Source organism: Quercus suber, unplaced genomic scaffold, assembly GCF_002906115.3.
Source record: "Quercus suber isolate HL8 unplaced genomic scaffold, Cork oak 2.0 scaffold_183, whole genome shotgun sequence".
NCBI classification, from domain to species: Eukaryota; Viridiplantae; Streptophyta; class Magnoliopsida; order Fagales; family Fagaceae; genus Quercus; species Quercus suber.
This window is the reverse complement of record NW_027069641.1, coordinates 174,134-185,590: the sequence shown is the minus strand read 5'-3', so window position 1 is coordinate 185,590 and position 11,457 is coordinate 174,134. Positions and strand designations below refer to the sequence as shown.

Here is an 11,457-nt window from a genome sequence, read left to right as displayed (position 1 = left end):
GGGAATACTCATTATTACAAAATATTATTTCATATAGTTCCTAATAATCTCCATTATCGGAGTAGTAATATAGGATTTGAACCTATAATATCAGCTCCAAAATTATTGTTTTTTTTTAGTATTAGATTAAGTTATTAATTAGTCTTTTTGTTGTTTTACAAGTGAGATACAAACCCAAGTCCCTTATTTGATAACAATAAATTTTATTAATTGAAGTAATTGAAATCCATGAGTAGTAAGTATTATTCAAATAAAAAGCAAAGACATCTGCAGCAAATGACGTTATTAGAGCATACGTGGAAGAATTCTTGATTTAATTTTCTAGACTTGTATTTGGGTAAGTTACACCTGGCAACCCATGCATGCAAGGAGAGTGGTACCAAAATTTTATTTTTATTTTATTTTTCTTTTCTATTACTATTTAATATCCATTTTTACAAATCATTTATTGTCTTAAAACTATTTATGAAGAATATTAAATAAAATAAAATGAGGAAAAAAAACACAACTACATTTTTTTCCATATATAAACTATTTAATCTCTTGATTTCCTTTATTGCCACTTGCTTGGATCTAGATGTGGCATTGCGTATAATCGAGGAGATATGTGAAGCCTTTCATGAGGGAAAAAAGCCCTAATTGATTTGGGATTTAACCTTGGTACAAATCTAAAAGGGGAAGATAAAAGTTTCGATTCGTAGGTCAAATTTATTCTAAGAAATCTATGATGAAGCCCTTCACAAAGCGTCGATCAAGGTTTTCAAATGATTTTACGAATCAAGAACGGAGAGAAATTGGGCAAAAAACTTCCGATATAATTATCAGGTGATGTATCACGATCAACAATTTACCTATTATGAAATTACCATTTTGATAACACTTGTTTGTGGATTTTATAGTTATTGAATATTTGAAAAGTAACATATGTTAAACATTTTTTTTTTCAATATCTAATCTTGATTTGCACGATCCCTGAAAAACCCTTTTGTTTTGAGGTATACATAATTTTTAATTGGATTTGTTTGTGGCATTATGTATAATCAAGGAGCTATGTAGAGAACTAAAGTTGGTGTAAATCTTTTAAGATAAAGCTTTACATCATTCTTAGGTGTGAATTTTATATTTAGGGAAGCTATGATGAAACCTTTCACAAAGTGTGGAAGTTCGAAATTGACGAGTGATTAAGTGAACCTAGAAGGTAGAGAAGTTCAACAAAGAACTTCCAATAAAGTTATAAGATGAAGTACCATGATATTATAACTATTTTGGAATTACTATTTTGATAATCACTTATTTGTGAAATTTATAGTTATTTAATAATTTGAGAAGTAATGTTTAAAAATCAACTATTTTTTCAAAATTTAATCTTGATTTGTTTTTTGAGAGAATTTAATCTTGATTTGTATAATCCCAAAAAAACCCAATTGTTTTGGGAGTTTATAAATTATACATAAATACACAAATACATGTATATAGTTTTATATAGTATCTTTAATAGGCCTTTAATCTAACACATTAGTATTAGATTATTAATTAACTAAACATAAATTTTGTTATTAAAAAAAAAAAAAAAAAAAACCGAAACGCATATTTTTAATTTTTAATATATATTTATTTTTTGAGGCGCTTTATATAAATCTCGTACTCGAAGCTCGTCGATACGGTTCTCAGGTCAGCTTTCTGATTTTTTTGAATTCAAATACATACACTTTTTCAAAGCCATTTCCACTGTGCGCTTCACACAGTAGCCTCTGAAAAAGTCTTTGCATTTATAGGGTTTTAACGTTCAATTCAACATGGTTGCTACAGAACTAGGGTTTTCTGATGTGGGTTTTTGATGGTTTTACTGTATATTGAAGTTACAAGTTTAATTTTCAATTATTGTATACTGTTTTAGTTTTTTTCTTGGTTGTGTGTTTTTTTTTTTTTGGTTATGGAATTTGTCATTACTGCATTAATGAGTTCAGTTGTGTTTTGCTAGTTGGATTTTGCAGTCTGCATCAATTTGATACAAAGTTATATATTGCATTTTAGATTTTCTTTTGGGACTATTATGTATTGGCAAGTGTTTAATAATTGCTTTTTCATTGATATACATGACGATTTTGATACTTAAGAGTATTGGGTTGTGTGTGTTTTGAGTAAAACTTCTCATTTCCAATGGAAAGATTTGATTTTGGTGAATTTTTATTTGCATTTGCATGTCTAGGTGTGAATGCACTTCCATATGCATGCAGTAGCTGTAGTGCTACTTGCATTTCCTCACTGTTGTTTGACATGGGATGCAATCTATGACTTGGTGCCCTGTAAATGGATTTAGTGGAGTTTTTGGAGCTTGACTGGCTCTACGCGTGGCAGAGTTTTGTTGTCTTATGGGGGATTGTTTAATCATTTGTGGATCGATTTGGTGATTGTTAACTTATGATATTGATTTATATCCCAGGAAGCACCAATATGGATACAGAATAAATATACAATTCAATACCAACACAGCGATTTGTCAATTCTTGAAAATTTAGTATACAATATGGCATGGGTGCTTCAATTAATTGATATAAAAGTAAACATTCCTAAGTAAATATTATGCTAATTTTCAGTTTAAAGATAAACAAGAAATGTTAAAAGGTACAAAATATGTTTGAATGATGAAACCAATTAAGAAGCTATTAGTTTCATAGAGGGAGTGAAAAATTATCAAAAATTAAGGAAGTATCTTGTGAGAGTATCCATATTGGATGTGTGTCCAATACATATATAAATGCTAGTTGAAAGAATTCATGCTTCCTAGGCTCTGTCTAATATGCCACTTGCTGCAAGAATACCAGTGTGGAATGCATGCAATTTCACCAATTTTAAGTGTTGAAGATTGAGGTTTAATAACCATCACGGACCCTGCTTGCAAATAGAAAATATCTGATGTCTTTTATGCAACTCAAGTTCCGCAATGGTTGCTATGCATCATTTCATAATTGGAAGGAGTGGGAGATGCTTCTCCTACAGATTCCTTTTTACATTTGAAATTTCCAGAAGTATTACTTGTACTAGGTCCCATTGTCTGCCCTCAACTTTTAGCCCTTGGAGTGACTTCAACATAACCAAGCTTTTTGCCTTCCTGAATTGCCAAATAGTAACTATCCTATGCTTACTAAACTCATGTTGGTGATTGCTTGCTCTACTTCTCTTTCTTATGTGATTGTTTTTCCCCTTGGCTTTAGATTTTCAAGAATGACGCTTGCTATGGAAGAACCATCATGTAGTTCTGCAGTAGTAAGTAATCTGAACTTAACCTGAACTTGGCTGCATATTTTTTCTATCCCTTTTTTTTTTCTTGTGATTGTCTGTTTGATTTAACTATTTTACGTTTAAAAAAAAATTTAAATCTGTTTCTTCAACTCATATCCCCTCCTGTTCCCATCATAATTTAGTTCAATTTATTTGTAGGAAGCCATTGACTTAATTTCAGCAGTGAAGGGGTTGCATGGGCTTAGCTCCCTGGAACTTCATAAGTTATTGAGGGACTCCGAAAACTTCACTATTCACTACCTTAATAAAAAAGGGTCGTCAATTAAGGTCAGATAATGCATCATTATCATCGGTGTCATGGTCGTCGTTTATCATCAATATGCAATCCTGTTCTTACCTTTTTATTACTATGTGAGATCTTAGATTATGATTTGTTTCAGATTGATATGGAGAAGCTTGCAGGATTTCTTCCCTTACACCTTATGGCAGTGCTTATGTCATCTGACAAAGATGAAACCCTGTTCAGATACTTGTTATCCGGCATTCGTCTCTTACATTCATTGTGTGATTTAGCACCTCGACACGCTAAACTTGAGCAGGTTCCTATACTAATTCTTGCTAAAGATTTTTTTAGTTTTTAATTTTTTTTATCATGTCTCTATTATTATTAATCTTGTGTTTGTTTCTTATGTGTTGAGGACTTAACATATTATTACATATTGCTCCAGTGTCTGTTGAGAGTCTGGAGACTTGATGGATTTTCTGAGCAAGCTGTATTCACTATTTTTACGATATCTAGTCATTTGGTTCGGGGTAGTCTTTTAGGCTTCCCAAGCATTACCTGGTTGCAAATAGATCAAGGAATTATATAGCATAAGCACTTTATTGGAAAAATTTATATTTTAGTTCATCAAATATATATTTAGTTGGATATAATTGTTACTTTAGTTTAAATAAAGCAGAACTTTATCAAGCCATGGGAATGTGGATTCCCTCTAAAAAGGTGGGTATCCATATTCCCATGACTTGGGAAAGTTACGATTTTTAAAAGTTACAATTATACCCTAATTTCCTATCAACTACGATATAACTTTTTTCTTTCTTTCAAAAATTGTTTATGCTATGTATTTAACTTTCTTTTTTCATCATATGGTTAAATTCACATTAAAACTTTTTTTTTTCTTTGATTTTTGTCTCCTATTTTGATATGTTTTAGTCTTTTAAGAAAATAAATAATTTTGATCGAAAATGCATGATGTCTTGTTAAATAATATAAATAAATAAATAAATAAATATATATATATATATATATAGACACATATGTATATATATATATATATTATTTTGGTCTTATATGTGTTTATACTAGACTATTACTTTAGGAGATTTCACTTAATTTAGGGCTCATATTCTTTTTAATTTTTTAGTTATTATTTATTTGTAGAAAGCCTTACAAAAATAGTGAGTAAAATGCTTGACATTGTATTTAAAACCTAAGGATATCATGGGAAGAATCAATAATTCTTATAAGATTTCTAGAAATAAACCAAACACCCACCTCACATTAGAACCTAATCAAACAAACATGGTCAAGCTTACTTCTATAATCTCGATCATCATAGTGGCCTTTATATATATAATGCCAAAACTTGATTTTGGTATTCTTAACCGAATGTTTTCCTTCTCCTTTTCCTTTCAAGATAGTAGAGTATTGTCGTATAATTGGGGTTTTTACTGTTAATGTCTGTAAATGATTGTTCATGACAAGGGACAATGTGAATGCTATTTTTCATTTATGTTTAATTGCTGAATTGTTCATTCTTTTGTTATTCACTTTGCTTATTCATGGTTTCTTTGGGATGTATGAGACCTCCATCTCTTTCTTTCCAAAAGTTCGAGTATTTTGCCATGGCACTAGAACACGTGCTATTCTAAAGACTACAAATTCTCTCCAGATTCTTATGCTTGAATTATGGTTTCAGATTTTGCTAGATGATGTCAAAGTGACAGAGCAGCTGCTTGACCTGGTGTTTTATTTGCTAATAGTTCTTGGTGGTTATAAACAGGTTTTCCACAATCCTCATCTTCTGAGGTCTATCACCTGTACTACTTATATATATTGAGACTTACTTTCATGATGCAGGAAACCCGTAATGACTCCATGCCCCTTATGCATTCAGCAATGGTGGCATGCAGTCTATATCTATTAACAGGATGTATATGTTCACAATGGCCAGATCTTGCTCACGTATTGCTTGCACACCCTAAGGTATAACTTACCCCACATGATTTGATTAAGCTGCTATTAATAGAAATAGGGTTCAGTTTAAGTAATCTCTCTTCAAAGCTACTGTTTTCATGTTCATGGAACTTTTTTATAATCATTATTCCATCAGATTAAGCTACATTTTTAATCAGTTCCTGAGTCTAATATGTGCTCTTGCTAGATTTCTTTTTCCCCTTCTCAGTTATCAAGTTCTGCAAGCTTACACATATATGCGGTCAGTGATCATGAATCTTTCTGCTACAGGTTGACGTATTTATGGATGCTGCTTTTGGAGCAGTTCTTATAGCCATTAGGCTTCTTGACATCAAGCTGTCAGCTCAATATCCTGTTTCATGCTTGAAATCAAATCTGACTGCTGAACAAATAGTTAACTATCTCTGCCAGCAATGTGAGGCTTCTTTACAGTTTCTTCAATCATTGTGCCAACAAAAAATGTTTCTGGAGCGCCTACTCAGGAATAAGGTTTCCAAGCCAGAACTCTATTTTTCCTTTTGTTTTCAGTGAATGATATATTAGGGGTCTCTTATATGTTGTATCAGTTGGCTGAAAGGGAAAGAGATGGGACGAGTTCTTCATTTTTTCAAACCAGAAGTACCCTTGGGTAGATATCTGTGTAGATATAACCCTCACTCAATTGCATTGTTTACAAGCAAGGGCAAGTAGGCAGTGAGACAAACAGGGAGATTTTGCATTGCCAAAAATCTTGGTTTGGCTGACAAAATCATGGTTTAGATTGTAGCAATTATTAAACAAGTTCAAGGTCATATGATATATGGGTTTCTTATTGAAAATTGACTTAATGGATACTTGTAAAGATATTGGCCAATTCTCTTTTCTTTTTTGGTTGATTCTTTAAGATTATATACAGCTGTTGATATTTTAGTAAACTCTCATTTTGGTCCTATTTCAGGAACTATGTGAAAAGGGTGGTGTTCTGTTTTTGGCGCGAGCCATCTTGAAGCTAAATGTCACAGCACCTTTTGTAGAATCCTCCAGAGTTGTGGCTGCTGTATCTAGGCTGAAAGCTAAAGTCCTATCAATTGTGAGTGCCGGTGATGAAGATTTACTGTAATATCTACTCTGAGGCTTCAGCTACTTTAGATTCTACTGCAGCTTCCCATTGTGTGATTCCTCTGTAAACAAACCTCATTTATTGAAACTAGTCACATTTCCTCTTTTGCAGCTGTTGAGTCTGTGTGAATCAGAAAGCCTCTCTTACCTGGATGATGTTGCTAGTTCACCAGGGAGCCTGGATTTGGCAAAATCTGTAGCTTTAGAGGTAAGTTCCTGTATTATTTTGAGAGCGGGCTATCCTTCTCAATGGACCATTAGAACTTCTTGTACAGCAGCTTGATGGCTTGCTCTTAAGTGGCTCACCAACGGAACCAACCTTTTTTTTTTATGTTTTTGGCTGGAGGATCTAACATGATTATCATTTTCACTTCATTGTCTTTACCTGTGGTCCTCTTTTCATAATTATTTCTGGTCATGGAAGATTTCGTGAGGTTGGTTTTTTGAGTGTACCAAAAGAGATGGCAATTTAAGCAGAGATCAACTTTTCTGTCCTCAACCCTTGGGTTCTCTCATTACTAGTAGACTGCAAACTGCATTTATGCAAGTGACAGTAGTCCATTTTTTTGTCTTCTTGAACATTCAACTGTTCTTCTAGATACTCTTTTTCTGTGCGTAAAGCCTGCTTTAACTATGGTTTTGTCAGCAGGTTTTTGGGTTATTGAAGACTGAGCTTGGTAGAGATCCCAAACATCTTGCTTCCTGCTCTGACAGATGTTACCCCATGGGTTTTTTACAACTCAATGCAATGCGCCTAGCTGACATCTTCTCAGATGATTCAAACTTTCATTCTTACATTACAATATACTTTGTAAGCTATCATCATTAGGCTCCATAGACTAGATACCTACCATAGTTCCAATATTATACTTTTGATATAATTCTGTTTTGAGAGTCCAATGTTCTTTGATAATTTTGGAGATCTAGAGGCTGTGCAATTACTTGATTCAAAAGAGATGCACATACTTTACCAAAAAAAAAAAAATTTATTACCTATTTTTTCTTCAAATAGTGATTCTGTGATCTAGAATTGATGATGCATTTGGTGCACATACATTATGTATTTGCCTTAAAAGCATCTCTAACAGTTTATGACCAAGTCTTTTCTGTGTCTCTGCAGACAAAAGTTCTGACTGCAATATTTTCACTTCCTCATGGAGATTTCGTATCCAGTTGGTGTTCTTCTAACCTCCCAGTAAGGGAAGACGATTCTACTCTTGAGTATGATTCATTTGCAGCAGCTGGATGGGTTTTGGATAAATTTTCATCATTGGACCAACCAAATGAAACAAATTTGGAATTTACTTTAATTCCCAATAGCATACGTCAGGCTTCCTATGCGCATCAGAGAACATCATTATTTGTCAAAATAATAGCAAATCTTCATTGTTTTAATCCCAACATCTGTGAAGGTTGATTCTTTTGTAAAGTTTATAATCTTTAGCTGTACATATAAGTTTTCTTGATTACTTTGATCAAACTTTCTCTTTTAATCCACAGAGCAGGAGCGGAACCTCTTCCTTCACAAATTTGTAGAGTGCTTGAAAATGGATCTATCAAAATCATTGCCTGGTTTTTCCTTTACTTCTGATGCTCCAAAAGCTGCCAGTGTTTGCAGGAATCTGCGTAATTATCTTCTTCTTCTTTTTTTTTTTTGTTCTTGTGGACATAATTGTGATAATATATCATTCCTTATGGATAACTTGTTTGTGTAGGTTCATTGCTAAGTCATGCAGAATCTTTAATTCCTAATTTTTTGAACGAGGAAGATGTACAGCTCCTAAGGTTATTTAAACCTAACTAAACTTTTTTTCTCTCCCAGATGTTTTTGGCTAAATTAGCAAGAATTCATATTGTTATTTCTGTTTATGTATGCTTGTGGGCGCATTTATGTTTAGCTTTCCTCCATTGTAACGTATTTTGTTTGACTTCACTAACTCTATGACATGGTTAATTTTTTTTATTCAAATTTTCTTTCAGGGTGTTCTTTAACCAATTACAATCATTAATTACTTCTGCTGACTTTGAGGAAAAACAAGTGCAGGTAAATTTAGTCCTTTGGAGCAGTTTTAATTTATTTCCTTTTATTTCTTCACTTTGCAAGATCCTTTTTATTTTCCTTTTCTTTTTAATGCCCTTTATAAATATGAACCATTCTTCTGAGGCAAATTGAGGAAAGAAAACCTGAGTCTATATCTTGGGTTAATTTTCTATACTGAACATCAGCAAACATTGTCATAAAATTGCCTGTTAATAGCACGCAATTTTGTCAGCTATAAAACTTGAATTTAGAATCAAATAGAATACATATGCTTTAAAATTTCAGATAATATATAAATTAGCCAATGCTCTCTTTGGCTTACAGAGTTAGGTGATGTAATTTGTTTTCAACATATTGAGCTAAGGAAGTAAATTTTTATCTCTTGTAGGAGGCTCAGAGTCCAGAGGGATGCTCATCACCTTTTCTGAGGAAAGAACCTCCAAATTCTAACAGCCAACATGGTAACTTAGAGAAGAAAATGTTCAAGGATTCTGCTTTTCAAGAAATGGACCAGTTTTGCATCAAAAGTGGACATGTGGAACATGGTGATTATATGATGACGCAAGATAGGAGGGAGGGTAAAGGTATATCCAGTACAAGAGCATCTGAAGGTTTGAGAGAAATCGACAGAAATGCTCAGAATATTGAAACAAGTGGTTCAGATACAAGTTCCACTAGAGGAAGGAATGCCATTGACCAAATGGACAATGGTGAGTTCCTGAAATCAAGTGAGTACGTAAAAGAAAGTGGATCTGGTGGAGATACAGAGGACAAACAAGTTGAAACCATTCAGTGTGAAGAAAAGCAGCAAAGAAAACGGAAACGAACTTTAATGAATGATAGACAGATGAATATGATCGAGAAGGCTCTCTTAGATGAACCTGATATGCAGAGAAATGCAGCTTCCGTACAATCATGGGCTCATAAAATAAGTCTTCATGTACGTCACTTGCAACTCATAATATATAAATGGTGTAAGTTAATTCGATAACATGTGCCTAAGGAGTTCCTACATTGTGTTTTCCAGGGTTCAAAGGTTACATCTGCACAGCTAAAGAACTGGTGAGAAAACTTTTATATCAGCACCTGTCTTTTTTAATGAGTGAGTTTTGGCCCCAAGGGAAGGGAGAAGAGGAGATTCAAACCAGTGACCTCTATTTCATGAGTTGTGTTCCTCAGCCATTGTGCTCTATCCCTTGGGGTCCTCATATCAGCACATATTCCTGCAATATGTACATATGTTACATGCATACATGCGTAACTTATGTTTCACGTAGTCTCTATCCTAGCACTTGATATTTTTTCTGACAGTTCTCTTTGTAATGAAAAATCATTGATTTTGTATTATCAACAGGCTGAACAACCGGAAAGTCAGGCTAGCTCGTGCCCGTGCGGCTAAGGCTGTTCGTGCAGCACTAGAGATTGAAAATGGTCTTCAAGACAAGCACAGTTCACTGAGACTAGCCAATGACTCACCTGAGAGTCCTGGTGAAGATTCTTATGTCCCAAGAGATGCTTATGGAGATCCTCAAAGCATTCTGGGAGCTAGTGATGGTGAAAACTCTATGATTGTCCAGTCAAACTTTATTGTTGTTGGCCGTGCAGATTTTGTCCAGTGCAAGCCAGGTCAGTGTGTAATGTTTGTAAATGTGAAAGGAGAGGAGATTGGTAAGGGAAAGGTGTATCAGATGCATGGTGAATGGTATGGATGGAAGTTGAAGGAACAAAAGACATGCGTGCTGGATGTTTATGAGCTTAAGGTTGAGAAAGGGACTATTCTTCCTCACCCTTCTAAATCTACAGGCATGTCATTTGAAGAGGCTGAAACAAAGATAGGGGTAGTTAGAGTGTTGTGGGATTTAAGCAGAATATTCACTATCCGACCTCAGTGAATGTATATCCCATTCTTAAAGTGGCTGGGGGGATAGTTTCTTGTTACATGCAAGCTGTCAATTGTACATCTTTTAGACAGAAACCAAGAATAAGTTTAGCAAAAAGAAAAGAAATCAATTATAGGTTCAATTTAAAATTTTTTATTTTTACTTATGTTCAATATGTTCAGATAAGCCTAGTAACATTCATAAGGTACGGCACTGCTTCAATCAAATAACTGATGTTAAGATTGTATGAACCATATGGTTTTGTGCTTGCCATTGAAACTTAACAAATAACGATTACAAGATAAATAGTTGCAGTATTGAGCAGAACTGCAGAAGTAGGTAACATGGGGAGGAAAGTGATGGCACATTGGCATCTGCACCCACGAGGTGGGCAGGAAGTGCGGCCTGTTGGCTAGCTGGCCCAAATTCTATAGATATAGGTTTTTCCACTGGATCCAAAAATACTTTGCCATAAGAAAAAGGAAAAATGCCCCAATGCTACCAACACAACTTTTTTCACATTAAATTTCATAATTGCTTAGTTGATTAACCATGAGTGGTGGAAAAAGAGTAATGAGTCTGTGAGTGTCAGTTGTCCACCACGCACAATCTACCAATTCAACAATTATAAAATTTGATGTGAAAAAGTTGTGTCCATACTCTTTTTTCACAATTATGGACTCCATAGCATTATTGTTTTTCAAATTACAACATAGCTCGGGTAGTATGTCTATGACAAACTATATGCCAAGAACTTGCTGGGAAAGTCAAGTTCACCCGAAAGGATGGGAAATGTATCTTATGCAGCAAGTACACCACATCAACATTGCGTTTTTGGTGTAGCAAGCCAATAACTGCTTAGCATGTGTGTCAAAATATTATATTCCAGTATACAAACTGGAACGGAACTTGTTACTTAAAATAGAAACGATTTA

At 34.0% G+C, this 11,457-nt stretch overlaps 1 protein-coding gene across 3 annotated transcripts; it reads left to right on the top strand.

The window, feature by feature from the left end:
* Positions 1 to 617: 617 nt before the first annotated feature.
* On the top strand, positions 618 to 10,688 carry LOC112001504 (nodulin homeobox). 3 transcript variants are annotated; one of them, XM_065778448.1, is made up of 17 exons: positions 618 to 825; positions 3,216 to 3,267; positions 3,442 to 3,570; positions 3,684 to 3,842; positions 5,226 to 5,309; positions 5,387 to 5,512; positions 5,774 to 5,992; positions 6,441 to 6,572; positions 6,714 to 6,809; positions 7,251 to 7,412; positions 7,722 to 8,013; positions 8,102 to 8,227; positions 8,317 to 8,386; positions 8,582 to 8,645; positions 9,031 to 9,582; positions 9,670 to 9,704; positions 9,997 to 10,688. In XM_065778448.1, the coding sequence occupies exons 1-17, from the start codon at positions 725 to 727 to the stop codon at positions 10,532 to 10,534; spliced, it is 2,937 nt and encodes a 978-aa protein (XP_065634520.1). In that variant the 5' UTR covers positions 618 to 724; the 3' UTR covers positions 10,535 to 10,688. The 3 variants fall into 3 exon arrangements, with proteins under 3 accessions (XP_065634520.1, XP_023889437.1, XP_023889436.1); XM_024033669.2 differs by lacking the exon at positions 618 to 825 and adding an exon at positions 1,590 to 1,671; XM_024033668.2 differs by lacking the exon at positions 618 to 825 and adding an exon at positions 1,685 to 3,127.
* The last annotated feature ends 769 nt before the right edge of the window (positions 10,689 to 11,457 follow it).

Excerpts from the sequence above, each read along its gene's own strand:
- LOC112001504 (XM_065778448.1), top strand. The coding sequence starts at position 725 with ATGATGAAGCCCTTCACAAAGCGTCGATCAAGGTTTTCAAATGATTTT. Across the intron at positions 6,573-6,713 it reads AAGCTAAAGTCCTATCAATT|CTGTTGAGTCTGTGTGAATC; the intron begins GTGAGTGCCGGT and ends CCTCTTTTGCAG. Across the intron at positions 7,413-7,721 it reads CTTACATTACAATATACTTT|ACAAAAGTTCTGACTGCAAT; the intron begins GTAAGCTATCAT and ends GTGTCTCTGCAG.